The sequence below is a fragment of the Eptatretus burgeri genome, chromosome 3 (assembly GCF_056783735.1).
Source record: "Eptatretus burgeri isolate ZD-2024b chromosome 3, Ebu_testis_v1, whole genome shotgun sequence".
Classification (NCBI taxonomy): Eukaryota; Metazoa; Chordata; class Myxini; order Myxiniformes; family Myxinidae; genus Eptatretus; species Eptatretus burgeri.
Window position 1 is genome coordinate 88,451,327 of NC_140963.1, and position 16,123 is coordinate 88,467,449.

Here is a 16,123-nt window from a genome sequence, read left to right on the forward strand (position 1 = left end):
TGGAGTATAAAGAAGATTTCTGGAGTGAGTTAGATGAAGTGGTGGAGAGTGTATCCAAGGATGAAAGAGTGGTGATTGGAGCAGATTTCAATGGACATGTTGGGGAAGGGAATAAAGAGGATGAGGAGGTGATGGGGAGGTACGGTCTCAACAAGAGAAATGTGGAAGGGCAAATGGTGGTAGAGTTTGCAAAAGAATGGAAATGGCAGTGGTAAACATGTATTTCAAGAAGAAGGAGGAACACAGGGTGACATACAAGAGTGGAGGAAAGTGCACACAGGTGGATTACATCTTAAGTAGGAGATGCAACCTGAAAGAGATTAGTGACTGTAAGGTTGTGGCAGGGGAGAGTGTGGCTCGGCAGCATCGATTGGTGGTTTGTAGGATGACTTTAGAGGTGAGGTTGAGGAAGAGAGTGAGGGCTGAACCAAGGACCAGATGGTGGAAGCTGAAGGAGGAAGACTGTTGCGTGAAATTTAGGGAGGAGGTGAGACAGGCGTTGGATGGTGGTCAAGATGGGTGGGATGATTGGGCAACGACAGCAGAAGTTGTGAGGGAGATAGCTAGGAAGGTACTTGGTGTGACATCTGGACAGAGGAAGGAAGATAAGGAGACTTGGTGGTGGAATGAGGAAGTACAGGAAAGTATAAGGAAGAAGGGGTTGGCGAAAAAGAAGTGGGATAGTCAGAGAGATGAAGAAAGTCGGCAGGAGTACAAGGAGTGGCGTCGAAAAGCAAAAAGAGAGGTGGCAAAGGCCAAGGAAAAGGCATATGACGAGCTGTATGAGAAGTTGGATACAAAAGAAGGGGAAAAGGATTTATACCGATTGGCAAGACAGAGGGACCGAGCTGGGAAGGATGTGCTGCAGGTTAGGGTGATAAAGGACGCAAATGGGAATGTGCTGACGAGCGAGGAGAGTGTGTTGAGAAGGTGGATGGAGTACTTTGAGGAGCTGATGAATGAAGAAAATGAGAGAGAGAAGGTTGGAAGAGGTGGACATAGTGAATCTGGAAGTGGGGTGGATCAGTAAGGATGAAGTGAGGACTGCTATGAAGAAGATGAAAAGTGGAAAGGCGGTTGGCCCAGATGGTATACCAGTGGAGGAATGGAAGTGTTTAGGAGAGATGGCAGTGGGGTTGTTAACCAGATTGTTTAATAAAGTCTTGGAAAGTGAGAGGATGCCGGAGGAGTGGAGATTAAGTGTACTGGTTCCGATTTTCAAGAATAAGGGTGATGTGCAGAGCTGTGGAAATTACAGAGGGATAAAGTTGTTAAGCCACACCATGAAGTTGTGGGAAAGAGTAGTGGAAGCTCGGTTGAGAGGAGAGGTGACGATCTGTGAGCAGCAATATGGGTTTATGCCAGGAAAGAGCATGACTGATGAGATGTTTGCTTTGAGAATGTTGATGGAGAAGTATAGGGAAGGCCAGAAGGAGTTACATTGTGTGTTTGTGGATTTAGAGAAAGCTTATGATAGGGTGCCAAGAGAGGAGTTGTGGCATTGTATGAGGAAGTCGGGAGTGGTGGAGAAGTATGTGAGGATGGTGCAGGATATGTATGAGGACAGTGTGACAGCGGTGAGGTGTGCGGTAGGAATGACGGACCGGTTTAAGGTAAAAGTGGGATTGCACCAAGGATCGACTCTGAGCCCTTTCCTGTTTGCAATGGTGATGGACAGGTTGACGGACGAGATCAGACTGGAGTCTCCATGGACTATGATGTTCGCGGATGACATCATGATCTGTAGGGAGAGTAGGGAGCAGGCTGAGGCGAGCCTTGAGAGGTGGAGGTACGCACTGGAGAGAAGGGGAATGATAGTCAGTCGGAGTATGACGGAGTACATGTGCGTAAATGAGAGGGAGGGTGGTGGTATGGTGCAGTTGCAAGGGGTTGAGGTGGGGAAGGTGGATTGGTTTAAATACTTGGGATCAACTGTCCAAAGTAACGGAGAGTGTGGGAGAGAAGTGAAAAAGAGAGTGCAGGCAGGATGGAGTGGGTGGAGAAGAGTTGCAGGAGTGATTTGTGACAGAAGGGTAGCTGCAAGAGTGAAGGGGAAAGTATACAAGACGGTAGTGAGACCAGCTATGTTGTATGGTTTGGAGGCAGTGGCACTAACAAACAGACAGGAAGCAGAGCTGGAGGTGGCAGAGTTAAAGATGCTGCGATTCTCGTTGGGAGTGACGAAGATGGACAGGATAAGGAATGAGTATATTAGAGGGACAGCGCAGGTAGGACGGTTTGGAGACAAAGTGAGAGAGGCGAGATTGAGATGGTTTGGACATGTGCACAGGAGGGAAACGGAGTATATCGGGAGAAGGATGTTGAAGATGGAGCCGCCAGGCAGGAGGAGAAGAGGAAGGCCAAAGAAGAGGTTCATGGATGCGGTGAGGGCGGACATGCAGGTGGTTGGAGTGTCAATGGAAGATGTGGAGGATAGAGCGAAATGGAGACGGTTGGTCCGCTGTGGCGACCCCTAACGGGAGCAAGCCGAAAGAGGAAGAAGAAGACTCTGTGCAGAGCATTGGTGCTGCCTAAGCAGTCTCCTTGGCTATTAGGCACAATCCTGGATAGGTCGCCACTCCGCCACTGCATGCTCGCACTCATTTTGCCGACCGAGGAAGTATGACAGGCAGAGTTAACCCCACCTGGTATTAATTCAACAGCTGAGCGGGATTTGAACTCAGGACCCTAGGATCCAAAGCCCACCACCCTAACCATTAAGCCAACACCAGGCATACAGAGTTGACATGGTTAAGTGATGTTCACAGCTGCTTTGCCACCCGTCGGACCACGTAAGTTTATCCGCAGTGGCCTCAGGAGTGGACATTCGAGAGGAACTCGGGTGCTTCCCCTCATGGCGAATCTTGGACCTGGGTCTGCAGCAATACAATGGTCTTACATTTCATCAGGTGTGCTGTCAAATGACAGACTTGATTAATAATGGTAACATCGATGAAATGATAGGCCTGGTGTTGGCTTAATGGTAAAGGTGGCTGGATTAAGATGTTAGGGTCATGAGTTCAAGTGCCTGTTGTTCTGTTGAATCAATACCAGGTGGGTTGACTCAGCCAGTCATCCTTCCGAGATCAGGAAAATGAGTACCAGTGTACTGGTAACAGGGGACATTGCATCAGCGTCACAGCCACACCCCCAGAAAATGATGCAGCCAAGCAGCCACAGGCTGCATGCGAATAAATTGATGATTTATTAGCAAGGTTCCTGTATTGCAAAGCACCGCACACATCTTGGGAAGAATGGGATAACCTAAAACAAATTGTAAAATAGCCACAATAACAAACACCTAAGAGAACAAAGCTTTTGCTCAATATTTTTTACAAGAAATTTAACAAGATACAAATGAGAAGGAAAGCAAACATATTTTTATCAACAAGAAGAACCCGTTTAACAAATTTACTGGTATTTTAGGAGGTAGTAAGCTATTTTGATTACAGAGGTGCATTATGTTTAATTACTTTTGATTTTCAGAACGGAGCCTGGTGCTGGCACAGTGGTTAGGGCAGCGGCTTGGGATCCAAAAGGTCCTGAGTTCAAGCCCCGTTAGGCCACTGAATTAATACACCAGGGGGTTGACTCATCCTGTCATCCTTCCGAGGTCGGCGAAATGAGTACCAGTGTACTGGGCCGGTGTATACCCCGGTTAAAATAGGTGTACCATATCCCTGTGTCGTAAGAGGCGACCAGGGTTGAGTCAGGAAGGGCATCCGGTGTAAAACATGTGCCAAATCACAATGCAGATCATACGGATGATCCGCTGTGGCGACCCCCTAACAGGAGCAGCCAAAAGAAGAAGACGACTCTTGATTTTCAGAAAGCATTTCAAAAAGTTCCTCGTAGGAAGCAATCATAATCACCTTCCTGTTATTGGTCCAGTGCAGGATGAAGACCTCCCTCAACTCATGATGGTTGTATTGGTATACTCTGCACGCTTGCCAAGTGAGCGGGTTGGCAGATAATTTGGGCAAGAATTTGTAATTTGGTCAGGGTATGAGCAATTACTCGGCTACTCTTTGCGAAAGACACCCTGGGATATTTAACATCCACCGACAGGTCATCCGGCTTACTATCCTTCCAATGGAGGACAAATGCACCCATTCATTCATCGGAACGCTGCCTGTGAAACACCAGGAATTACAGTTTATAGTCAGATCGAGATTCAAACTCGGGCTAGACAAGCCAGAGGAGAGTGCACATTTCTCAGAGTCATCCTGACAGCTGAGGAAGTTACCTTTGTTGATTCAAGTCTTGTTACCTCCGCCACTGAAGGTGAAGGAGGTTAGGTTTTCACCCCTTTCTGTCTGTTTGTTTGTGTACACTATATCTCAAAAAGTTGTGGACAGGTTCGGTGTGTGACAAGGACGAACTGATTCGATTTTGGTGAAGATCCGGATCTAGATCAGACTACAAAAGATTTTTTTAAAAAGTGATTCTGCACCATTGAGCGATCAAGCCAAAAACGGTGTAAAGCACAATATCTTGAAAAGTTGTGGATGGATTTGGACAAGTTGGGGTGTCGCAAGGACTAATCGATTCAATTTTGGTGAAGATCCGAATCAGGATACAACTACTAGAATTATTTAATTTTTACAGTGATTCTTCACTATTGACAGATCGGGCCAAAAACGATATCGTAGTGTATAGCATATTTCAAAAATGTGTTGTGCCGGACATGTTCTCGTGGATCAGGCATTACATGGCAGAGGTATGCGCTCGACCGAGCGCCCTTCTAGTTCATTTTGTGTTGACAGACTGTGATGTGAGGTTGATCAAGTGGTTTAGTATTCAGTTAAGAAGGCACAGCAGACTACATGGACAGAATATTCCAAAACCATGGCCACTTGGTGGAGCTGTTTGACTCTCTGCTTGAAGGATAATATTGGTTTTAAGAAAAATAATTACATTAAAAATTATTAGGCCCAGCCAATCCAGAAGGCAAAGAACAGTTTACCCAAGAGTAAATAAATAGAGCATAGAACGAATCACGCAATCTGTATTAACAGTTATCTGATAATTATTAAGTTCCATCAAGTGGTGACTGACTTCTGGTGACATTTATGATCAGATTTCTCCAAACATCCATATCCTGCACCACTTCCTGAAGTTCTGGCAGAGATAGCCTGGTTGCAGCCTTTACCTCATCCATGTGGCACATACAGCCTACATCTTTATCTTTCCAGATCTCTATTAATCCTGACATTGATGTTCTCCCCAATGCTAACCGTCTATTAATTTCTCCTCTACATTTCTCCACTCACTTCAATCTAAGAACACATGAAGATGCAACATTCCAGTCTTGTCTCATTCAGCTGCTTCTCCTACTTTTATTATAGTTAGGCCACAAATAAATCTAGTTGCTCTACACTGTACCCTCTCTATGGAAACTATGTCCTTCCTCAGATTAGGTGAGCAAAATTGTGCATAATATTCCAGATGAGGCCTCACAAAATAACTGTACAGAGTTAACACTACCTCTGAATTTATAATTAAATCTCCCTACTACTACAACCTGAAACCCTGTTACAAGCTCTACTCATAGCTTCCTGGCACTGCGGTGCCTGCTTACCCCACATATCTATGACCAACGCCAATTCTTTCTCCTGTGTAACAAGCTCAAAGACTGCCCCTGCCTTCTTCCAATTCTGATGTTCCATACTTCAGTACAGAGCATTGGTGCTGCTGAATTGGTTTCTTGGCAAGGATTACACTGGGTGGTTTGCCTTTTTATTTTGCCATCTATCTTTTTAAATGTTGAGCATCAAACGAGGAAGCATATGAACCATTTTTAAAGTCTTCGGCACGACTCGAATGGGGTTTGAACCGCCGACCTCCCAGACACTAAATATAATGCCACCAAGTCTGGTTGTGCATTCTTAATTACACTGCATACCTCCCTGTTCAACCACCTTGATCTCTTTCTGCCTCTACCTTAACCTAACTAAATCTTCTCACACCTTCGAAGTTTGCATTCCAGAAATCTAACAGGCTTACTTTACGATCCAGACTCAACATCTCAACAACAGAATTGCACACACTAGGTTGTAATCACTTGGCCCAAGATGTTCTTCCACCTCCACCTCCTTAAACCATATTGAAATCATTGCTTAAAATAAATTTTAAAAATATCAAACACAGCACTCCCCATGTGGGCTTTTCTACAAACTAACTTGAAACATATTCCTGGATTCTATCTAAAATAAATAAAGAAATCCTTCTAAACTCTGCTCTGCACTTTCCCCATTCCTGGACCCAATCTGTCCCTGGCAAATTAAAATCCCCCATGATAAATACTCTTCCCTTTGCACAGACCTTTTTGAATTATTCATTGCACAGACCTGTCTCTCTCTCTCCTCCTTCATACCAAGAGCCATATAAATGCATCAGTCCACATATGCAACATGTTCATCGTTTTCAACAGACATGCTTTGTGGGATGGTAATGGCACATGTGGAGTGTGATGTCCTTTTCAATTGCTTCTTGGTTTCAGCCTTGGTCAGCCAAGGAAAGTTTTTGGCCCAAGCAATTTATGAATTGGTTAGCCAGGCCTGAAGTGCGACTGAAGGTGTTTGGAATTTGTTCAGTGTTCCGGGGATAACTTGCCTACTCTTCCCAAAAGACCCCATTGAATCTTGAAGGGTTACTTTCACAAACGGTTACATTTTTTGTTAAAATGAAACAAAAGCACCACAAAGCTGGAAATAGTCATTGCATTGCATCGGCAAAAAGTGCAGAAGGAAGGAAACCTCCTTGGATATAACAACCTTTTAAAGTCTACATTCAACCAGTCATTCATTCAACAATTCACCAAATCGAACTTGAGAACAACAAAGTGTTTTTTTAGAGAGATAATGCGTTTTCATAAATATGAAGCAAAATGTCAAAAAAAAGCCATCGTACCCTCAAGTATTTCAGAGAATAAAACACCAACAATAATCAATTCACAGATTCTCGATCATGCATCCACCGATGTATCAAGTGGTCTTTCCCAGAAAGGGCAACGCAAAGGAACAGGTTCCATTGTTTTAGTAAACTTTTTTTTTTTTTTTACATGAGACTAAAAATGTGGAATAAAAAAAAAAGTTTCCTCCCCTCCGATTTCTAAAAGGAAATGCAATCAAACAAATTGTGGGGTTGGAAAGAATTGTAGATCACGGAATCTCATTCTGTGAATGGTACGGTCGACAATGACAGATGCTTGAACTGCAATGAAACACTACAACTTCCTGGAGTGCAGTAACCAAATGTCAAGTCCTTGACATCAGTCTTCATTTTGATGCAAGTTAATCTGGTTTTGCAGTAAAACTTGTTTGATTTGAGAGATCAGAATATGGTTTGCAATTAAGGATTTAATAGAGTGTTGCTGTCAACAGTAGAACTGTTGAAGATCTGGGCTGGTGAGCAAAAGTCAGTCCTACCAAAGTGAAGTATAAAGCACGCTGTTGCCAGTTGTTAAAAAAGAAAAATGAACATTCAAAATGTAGTATTTAATGGTTGCAAAGTACAATTCAGCGACATACCACAGGCAGTTCCCACTCTGTCCGTCCGCTGTCTGTGTAGTAATACGGAGTACCCATCGCATCCGTTGATCTCCACCACTGGAAAAGAGCAAGTATCATGTGAATTCAAACACTACACTGGACTTCAGTACCTGTGAATGTGGTACAAGTTTCAGGTGCTTCAGAACTAGTGCAATTGCACATTATTCCACAAACATGAGAATCGGAAGGATCTGTATCAGCTGCGCCAGTCAAATCGTTTTTGTGCACTTTTGAGTGATTCCAGTGTGATTCTTGAACATAGTGAGATGCTTTATAAGCAGTGGTGATGGGAAATGGAAAATAAAAAGAAAATAAAAGTTTTAAATAGGTTCACTCTGTGTTTAGTTCCCATTTGGGGCCAACAATGTACACTATAAACTGGGAAACAAGTTTTTATCCATCTCACAAATTAGTGTTAGCTGGCATCACCTTTTGCATCAACATCTGAAAATAAAGTAGTGGACAACAGTGGGAGTTTGTAAAGATGGTTTATTTGAAATGGAAATCTTTAGCCTGACCTTAAAAATGGTCTTTTATTCACAGATCTCATAGTATCCCACAATAGCTCACAAACCTGGAGTTAATTTTTTTGTTGTTCTATACATAAGGAAGAGCTGTAAAAGGGAGTGCTTATGAATGGGGTCATTTGATGGAGAAGAGAGAATGTGTATGGATGGGGGATGAAATGTGGTGGTGGTAAACAGCTGTCATGAAGTCCTGGAGGGAAGATTGGGACAGACTCGGGAAGTTGGTTCCACATGCAAGAGAAAAGAGGAACAAATTGGTGGAGGTGAGCAGTGAGCATTGGATTTTGAGAGTTTAACAAGAACAGGGTTACTAGAAGACTGTGTGCAGCCTGCAGGGAATGAGCCAAGAGGGGGCAGAGGGTGCAAGACTAAAAATGAGGTAGTATCTATATTCTGTGATTCCAAAGGAGGTATTCAGAGGTTTCATCCAAGCCTTACATTTTATAAATGCAGACATATTTCAAAGTTTGTTTGTTTTAAAGCCCTGAGTAAAACGACAGACAGAACATGGTTTTACACATAGCGAAGAAACCAATTGTTGAGTAGTGCAGTCCGTTTGTTACATCCTGAAGTGCAATGATAAACCCGTTCAACTGCAATCAGCGACAGAATCGATCGATAAAACATGCCAAATTTGAAAGTTCCCAAGCCCTCTACCAGGTTGAATTGCAACCACGTTATGCCACAGCCATGTGGATCATTCCACCTACCTTGGGATGCACAAGACACCATCAGTATGGATGGTACAGGTAACGAGAACGGCGTCTGCTTATACAATTTGAGAATAACAACCAAATTAAATGAACAAAGCTCGTGGTGTTGAAAGAGCAGCACAAAGTTCTACAATAAGACAGAGATATTCTCAGAATGTCAAGCATTGTAAAAAATAACAGCTCTATACAGCAGATGGATAAAAAACAATATAGCAAAAAAAAAAGGAACTGTAAACAATGCTCAATTTGGAATTTGATAAACAATATCAATCAATAAGAATGTGTTCTGGAGACCTTTGAATTTTGGAAAAATACCTTAAGTGTTTTAATAAGAAAAAGGAAGTGAGGTAAGACAAGGATAAGAGAAAGCAAGTGATAATACGGTTGGGTTTTCCAAAATAGATTTAGCCCTTTGAACCCCGAGCTCTTTAAAAACTTTCGCCTCCCCAAACATGGGCTCACTGGAGAAAAATCTGGCCGCTCGGGAACATGGAGGTTTGAATAGTGGCTGGTAAATCAACCGCTAGGGTTCAAAGGGTTAAGAACCAAATGAAAGGCCTGTGCAAGTTTCAAAAATCGAGTCCTAATGTTGAAGAGCATGGATTAAAAATCCCAAATTCGCAAAGTTAATCCGTCATGCGTTTCGACATTGATCTCCACATCACATTTGCTGATGTTCAGCGATAATCAGAAATGTAAAGGGAACCCACATTATTATTGGGAAGTCATTAGTGATTGGTAACCTTTTCAAATTCATTACCTGGCAGAGAGAATAATCTTCTGCTCTGATGAGTTTTGATTTACGAGTTGATTGAATGGTAAAAGCGATATTGAATGCTATAATCTGACCAAGGTGCAAAGTGAAAAGAAGATGCTGGTAAACCCACCAACATCAGCTTTACAAATTGCAGGAATCCATGCACACTGTTAACTTTCAGAAAATTGAAAAGGTTTTAAAAAAATTTCAAAGGCATTAGCGAATTTTGGCAATATTGTGGAAAACTGTTTTTGCAAGTTTAAGCATTATTTTCTCATTTAATATTTAATAGGTTCGAGTGACTTAGGGCAGCTTTCCATATTCTTAGATGACCCCATCCCTCTGAGAGATATATATGGCATCAGTACCCCTTCCCTTCAGCAGGGGTCAGTAGTTAAACTACTTGCACTATCCCACATGTACAGGCAAGTATGTTAGTGATTTAGTGCTCATCACAGGTTGCCCTGAGGATATAAAGAGTAAATCATAAAGTGTAGACTGGCATCATGTGTGAACCAGAACAGGTGGGCTGGGCAGGTAACTTTCCCTGCATGTCATTAATGAAACACCTGGATTTTAAAAAAAAACAAATAAACAATCCAAAAATAACATGGTAATTTTCCTGAATTGACCATCAAAATCCTTAATTCTGCTGAATTTTGTGGAATTCAAACCCACAACCTCCAAGAAGCCAGTTCACTGTCCCCATCACCAAACTGTTACTGAACTCACATAGATGCATATAACAATAGGGTAATGTTGGATCCATTTAACACAGATGTGAAACCATGGAAGTAGGAATCAGGTGGTAATCCAGATTGCAACATCTGACATGGCTGTTAACGAGTAAGACTTTTAGCTGGAATTGTTAGACTTACCTTTTCTTGTGTAGCTGTGTTTAAGAAGGAAATCTCACCATTCTCATCAATCTCTTCTTGCCATCCTTGAGGCAAAACATTAGGCATGCCAAGCCGTGATGGGGACTGACAGTATCAGGAGAAAAAGAGAGAGAGAGAGAGAGAGAGAGAGAGAGAGAGAGAGAGCGAGAGAGACAGTGAGAGAGAGAGAGAGAGAGAGAGAGAGAGAGAGAGAGAGAGAGAGAGAGAGAGAGAGAGAGAGAGAGAGAGAGAGAGAGAGAGAGAGAGAGAGAGAGAGAGAGAGAGAGAGAGAGAGCGAGAGAGACAGTGAGAGAGATACGTCCAATGAAAATAAATAGAGCAGATATCAACTAATTGTAATCCTCACTACAAGTCAGAGACCGGTGTTTGTTTGTCATGCTACTCCTACTACAGTTCTGGGCTGATTACATCCAGACTTGCTACATATGATCAGCATGACAGCAATTAGTGTATAGGGGTGTTTTTATTTTTGGTGGTGGTCTTGGGGAGGCAGTGTGGGGAGATGGGGGGATGCAAATTCTCAATGTAAATGTATACCATGCAGCAACACCTCTCGGTGGGGAGGATATTACAAGTCTCCACCATTTGCAGTGCAGTATTCCTGTCCCAACATTTTCCAGTGCAGTGAGGCGTTTTGAATTATAAGCAGTAGGTATGTTTGTGCTTCATGCAAATAACCTGGGGTTTTTACTTATTTATTTACGTAAACAGAGCTGTCAGTTGCCAATACACCATCCAAATAAAGGTATGCGTCAGAACATATTGCATGCTTGGAACAAGATCGTCCATAGGGTGGGTACTCTTCTCGTAACAATAATTCCATAATACAGTTCACAAAAATGTTTAGTTTCATTAAAAAAAAAAAAAAAAAATCATACATCAGACAAAAATGAGCTAAACCTCAGTAAGCATCGATCATTTACAGAAAAAATTGAGAGTTTCTATACAGGTCATACCATACCAACACAACCAGAGCTGTTGCCCAACTCTATTTTGTTAGAAAATTCACCTGGGGAGTTTCGCATCTGGAGAGTTCAAAAATGCTTGCCATTCTTAAAAAAAAATAAACAAACTAATAAAACAATAAAATAACAAGCTCAAATGAGCTAAGATCCTCGTCCTCTTAATGACGACGTCATAAAATCGAATATGACATCATTGTTATGCATCAGGTTTGCGATAAATTATCTGTGCTCATGCCTGGCTTGATTCCCGCAAACAAAATTCAAACAGCTTGCCAAGTTTCGGAGATAATGGTATAGGCGATTTCATGACGTCAACTTTTTTTGTGGAAGAATTTCCAAAATCGGAGATGGTTACTGCCTGCGCGTGGGCTTTCTGCATATACATGGCAAGTTTCACGAAGATCCGATGAAAACTCTGGGTTGTGAAACAAAAAAGTCAAAAAATAGGAATGACGTCATAAAAATTGATACGACGTCAGTGATGCATCATATGTGCGGTAATTCATCTCTGCTAATGCCCTGTTCGATTCCCGCAAACAGAATTCAAAAAGCTTGCCAAGTTTAGGAGATAATTTTATAGGCGATTTCCATTAGCGGATATATTTTGACGTCATAGCTTTTTTTCTAGGAGGAATTTTCAAAACCGGAGATGGTTACTGTCTGCGCAGGGTATTTTTACATATATATGCCAAGTTTCAGGAAGTTTCCATGAAAACTGTAGGCTGTGAAACAAAAAAGTCCACAAGATGAAGATGAAGAACAACAACGTGAGCAAGACTTAGAGATCCGCCACGAGGATCTAAAAATCACCCTGGTCTGAAATATATGCTACTATTGTGTGCAGCACCTCGTGTGGCTTGGAATGAATAAAGCTTTCCAAAATATGGGGTTCAATTAATATTACGATCACCAAGTTTCCTCAAAGATCACCCAAATTAAGCCGAACCTTAAAGTGTTTGTGCAGGAGGGCAGGAAAATGGGAAAACACTTCTTATAATTAAGATGAAGGGAGGAGGGGAGTGGTTATTGAAATCTTGGGAATAATTAAAATAAGGGCCAACTCATTAATGGTGCCAAATACCAGATTCACACAAGAAATAAAGGGACAGGTGAGGACTTGCGCAGGCACGAGCTGGTTGAAGCTGCAAGATTATGTGTGCACTGGGGTAGGGCAGCAGCAGTGCATGCCAGTACACTGCCAGGGTCGGAACCCGGCAGGGCGCGCCAGCGTGGTTGGACTGTGGTACTGCCGGGCACATGAGCAGTGTTGGTACTGTGGTGGATGTGCAGTATTTTAAGGATAGTCGATGGGTCGAAGTAGAGTCCAATCCAATTATTAGCCCCAATCTTATTTGGTATACCACAGCAGAATTGAAGCTGTAAAAGTCATGGAATTCTCTCATGATTACCATTGCAATGATGTTACTACAATTGCACAACTCGACTAAATACTAGTAAACTGCTAAAGTTGCTATTCTCGTGACATTTTTGTGTACAGTACACTATTCCAGTGACATCTATAGAATAGTGCTATTCGAGTGACAATTTTGGCTGGTGGGTAATAATGACAACACAGTCAAATGCTTGAAAATATACAACTCATTTATGTCATTATGCAAGAGTCTCTTCACTTTTTCAAATTCAATGTTTTTTTTTTTTCTTGTTATTGTTATAGTTGAAAAAAATTAACCTGAGAGTCACAAGAGACAACATGGTTGTATAATTAGAATGAACTCACCATGTTCTCCAGTAGTGAAAAGCACTACTAGTGTAGACATGCCATACAAAACATCTCTATTGCACAAAAATATCCTGATAAGCATTAACAGCATAGGTATAGTATGCAAATCTTGGAATCATTGTGGCGTTTCAAACATGACATGATGCTCTCCTATTACATAATCGATCTAGTCCCCTGTACTTATTTCAAGTCAAAACAAAGACCCCTTTTCATGAAAGACAAGAAGAGAATCACTGTATTTGTCTGCAAAATCCCAGCAAAACTCACATCATGGTCATTGACTGCATCTTGGCAGCCTTTTTGTGGCAGTTCCCACGAGCATTCTTGCGTTGTAGTGTTGTAATAGTATGTGCGTGAAGTCGTGCTGTCCCAATGCACCTCCCAGCCTTCCTTCTGCAATGCTGTACTCAAGCAGTAGGCGTCTGTTGGTTGGTCTATAGATTGTAGTTGCATCTGAGGGTATCAAGTGAAATTTCCAATCAATAGTTTGAACATTCCACAAGCGATGAAGAAAACATTTTTGTTTCAGTTAATGCAACGTCAAAGTTGAATTCTTAGACTTGAATATAAAAGGACCTTTGACCAATCATGCCTGTGCTATATCCCCCATCCTCCCTCCCCTTCTCCACTATTCCCCCATCAAAGTTCTTATTGTAAAAAATGTTTTCCTGTAAACAAGTTCCTATTGCATTTGATATAATAATAATAATGAATTAATTATTTTGGTAAGGTAAATTCTTTAATAAATATTATTTATTACTCTGCATAGTCCCCTTCAAACAACAGAGTGACAAGTTTTTGAATTCCACACGGAGCACAACCAAAACAAAAAGAAGTGTGAAACAAATTTTGAACCTCGAGTGAGGGATGGCAGGAGAACCATGTGCGTATGTGAAGCATTGTACCCTGTGAATGGGGAATAGGTATACAAGCCGGTAGGCGACGAAGGATTCGCTAGGATCGAAGCGCTGGATACGATGCATTTCATTCTGACCGATCCACCGATGAAGATTCATTGCCAAGACGTATTGGTTCACATACAATTGTTCCTCTACCTGGCAAGATTTTTCCCATTTCGTATTTTGCCAACTGGCACGTTGATGGTAAATAGACACCCTATTTTTGAAGGACGACCATTTGAAAAATAATCGGTTTGCTGGTTTGTGCTGTGGAGCCTCGCGTTGCGCGCGCGCGCGCACGCACGCACGCACACACTTCTCAATGCTCTTGTTTGACCACACCTCCTGAGCCACAATATTTTTCATAAGCCACGCCCACTTTCCTACACCACTCCCACTTTAAATAATAAATAATTGGAGGTGGTGTGTGGGTCGTGGAATCGTTTTCGGTCAATAAATAAATAATTGGAGGTGGTGTGTGGGTCGTGGAATCGTTTTCGGTAAATAAGTAAATAATTGAAGGTGGTGTGGGTCGTGGAATCGTTTTCGGAAAATAAATAAATAATTGGAGGCGGAGTGTGGATCGTGGAATCAAGTTTTCGGTAAATAAATAATTAAAGGCGGTGTTTGGGTGGGGAAATCGTTTTCGGTAAATAAATGAATAATTAAAGGTGGTGTGTGGATCGTGGAATCGTTTTCGGTAAATAAATAAATTGGAGGTGGTGTGTGGATCGTGGAATCGTTTTCGGTAAATAAATAATTGAAGGTGGTGTGTGGGTCGTGGAATTGTTTTCGGTAAATAAATAAATAAATAAATAACTGAAGGTGGTGTGTGGATCGTGGAATTGTTTTCGGGAAATAAAAACATGATATTATTAGAAATCCACAAAGACAGAAATGCCGGCGATTCCATTTATTTTGGATCCTTTTCACTTTGGTCAATAACGTTTGGATCGAGGAGAGATCGAAGGTGGAACGACGGTGTAGTTCCTTACAAACACTGTATACACACCTTAAATGACAGTAAGTAGACACCCGATTTTTGAAGGACTACCATTTGAAAAATAAAACCTCAATCAAAAATCGGCTCGAGTAAAATTTTCTAAATATCTCGAAGTGTTAAATTCCGAAGTCTCGTTTCTCTACATTCAAAACTGAAGGACAAGTATTGAAAATACTGTACGAGGTTTTTCGGCCACTGCACAGCAACGGGTAGTTGCTAGGCAACGAAATTCAAACGCGCACATTCCCAGTATATATTCCACCTGTTGGCAAAGTTTCATCGAAATCGGTTCGCTGGTTCGTGCTGTGGAGCCTCGCGTTGCTTGCAGACACACACACACACACACACACACACACACACACACACACACACACACACACACACACACACACACACACACACACACAGGGATATCTAGCGAATCCAATAGAAGTGAAGAATCCATGAATGGTGACGTTTTACTGTGCACTAAATTTTTCCCGACTCGAGCCAGAATCAGGCCAAATCAGAGTCCCCCAAAAACTGGATGAGAGTCCTACATCATGGCTTTGCTTGATGGATGATGCCCAGTCAGTGGTTGGCTGTGCAAGCCAACTTTGAAATGTGGTCTGCCCAGGAAAGATAATAGCCGAGAATGAGACTAAAGAGTTTGGGTGACTGAACTTCAAGATGTTTGTTGAGAAAGTATTTAGCCGGGTTTTCCAGATGGTCGAGAGGAGGAGGAGGAGGAGGAGGAATAATATATATATATATATATATATTTTTCTCAGGATTGAAAGACATTCCAAGTATTTGACCAGTTTGTGATTTTGTCAAGGTCTGAAGAGAGAATGGGAAGAGGCTGCTACCCATTTCTCTGAAGGATGAGGGATGTCACAGCAGAGGGTGGAGCCATCAGCAAATTGTAAAAGATTATTTTTCAAACAATCGGGGAGATTATTGATGAAGATTATGAATAGGATGGGGCCGATGACACTGCCTTGGAGGCACTCCAGCTTCAACAGGGAGAGTAAATGAAAGGATTCCATTGAGAGGCACACATTGGCAACAAGAGTAGAGAAAGTCA

At 42.0% G+C, this 16,123-nt stretch overlaps 1 protein-coding gene across 7 annotated transcripts in view; it reads right to left on the reverse strand.

Moving 5' to 3' along the window:
• LOC147030398 (rho GTPase-activating protein 12-like) overlaps window positions 1-16,123 on the reverse strand; it is a 111,327-nt gene that overhangs the window by 56,387 nt on the left and 38,817 nt on the right. For all 7 annotated transcript variants that reach the window (XM_085874405.1, XM_085874404.1, XM_085874399.1 and 4 more), the window contains 3 exons: window positions 13,423-13,608; window positions 10,429-10,533; window positions 7,533-7,610 (listed from right to left, as the gene is read on the reverse strand). In XM_085874405.1, coding sequence (XP_085730531.1) covers window positions 7,533-7,610; window positions 10,429-10,533; window positions 13,423-13,608 — 369 coding nt within the window. The remainder of the gene's footprint in view (window positions 1-7,532; window positions 7,611-10,428; window positions 10,534-13,422; window positions 13,609-16,123) is intronic.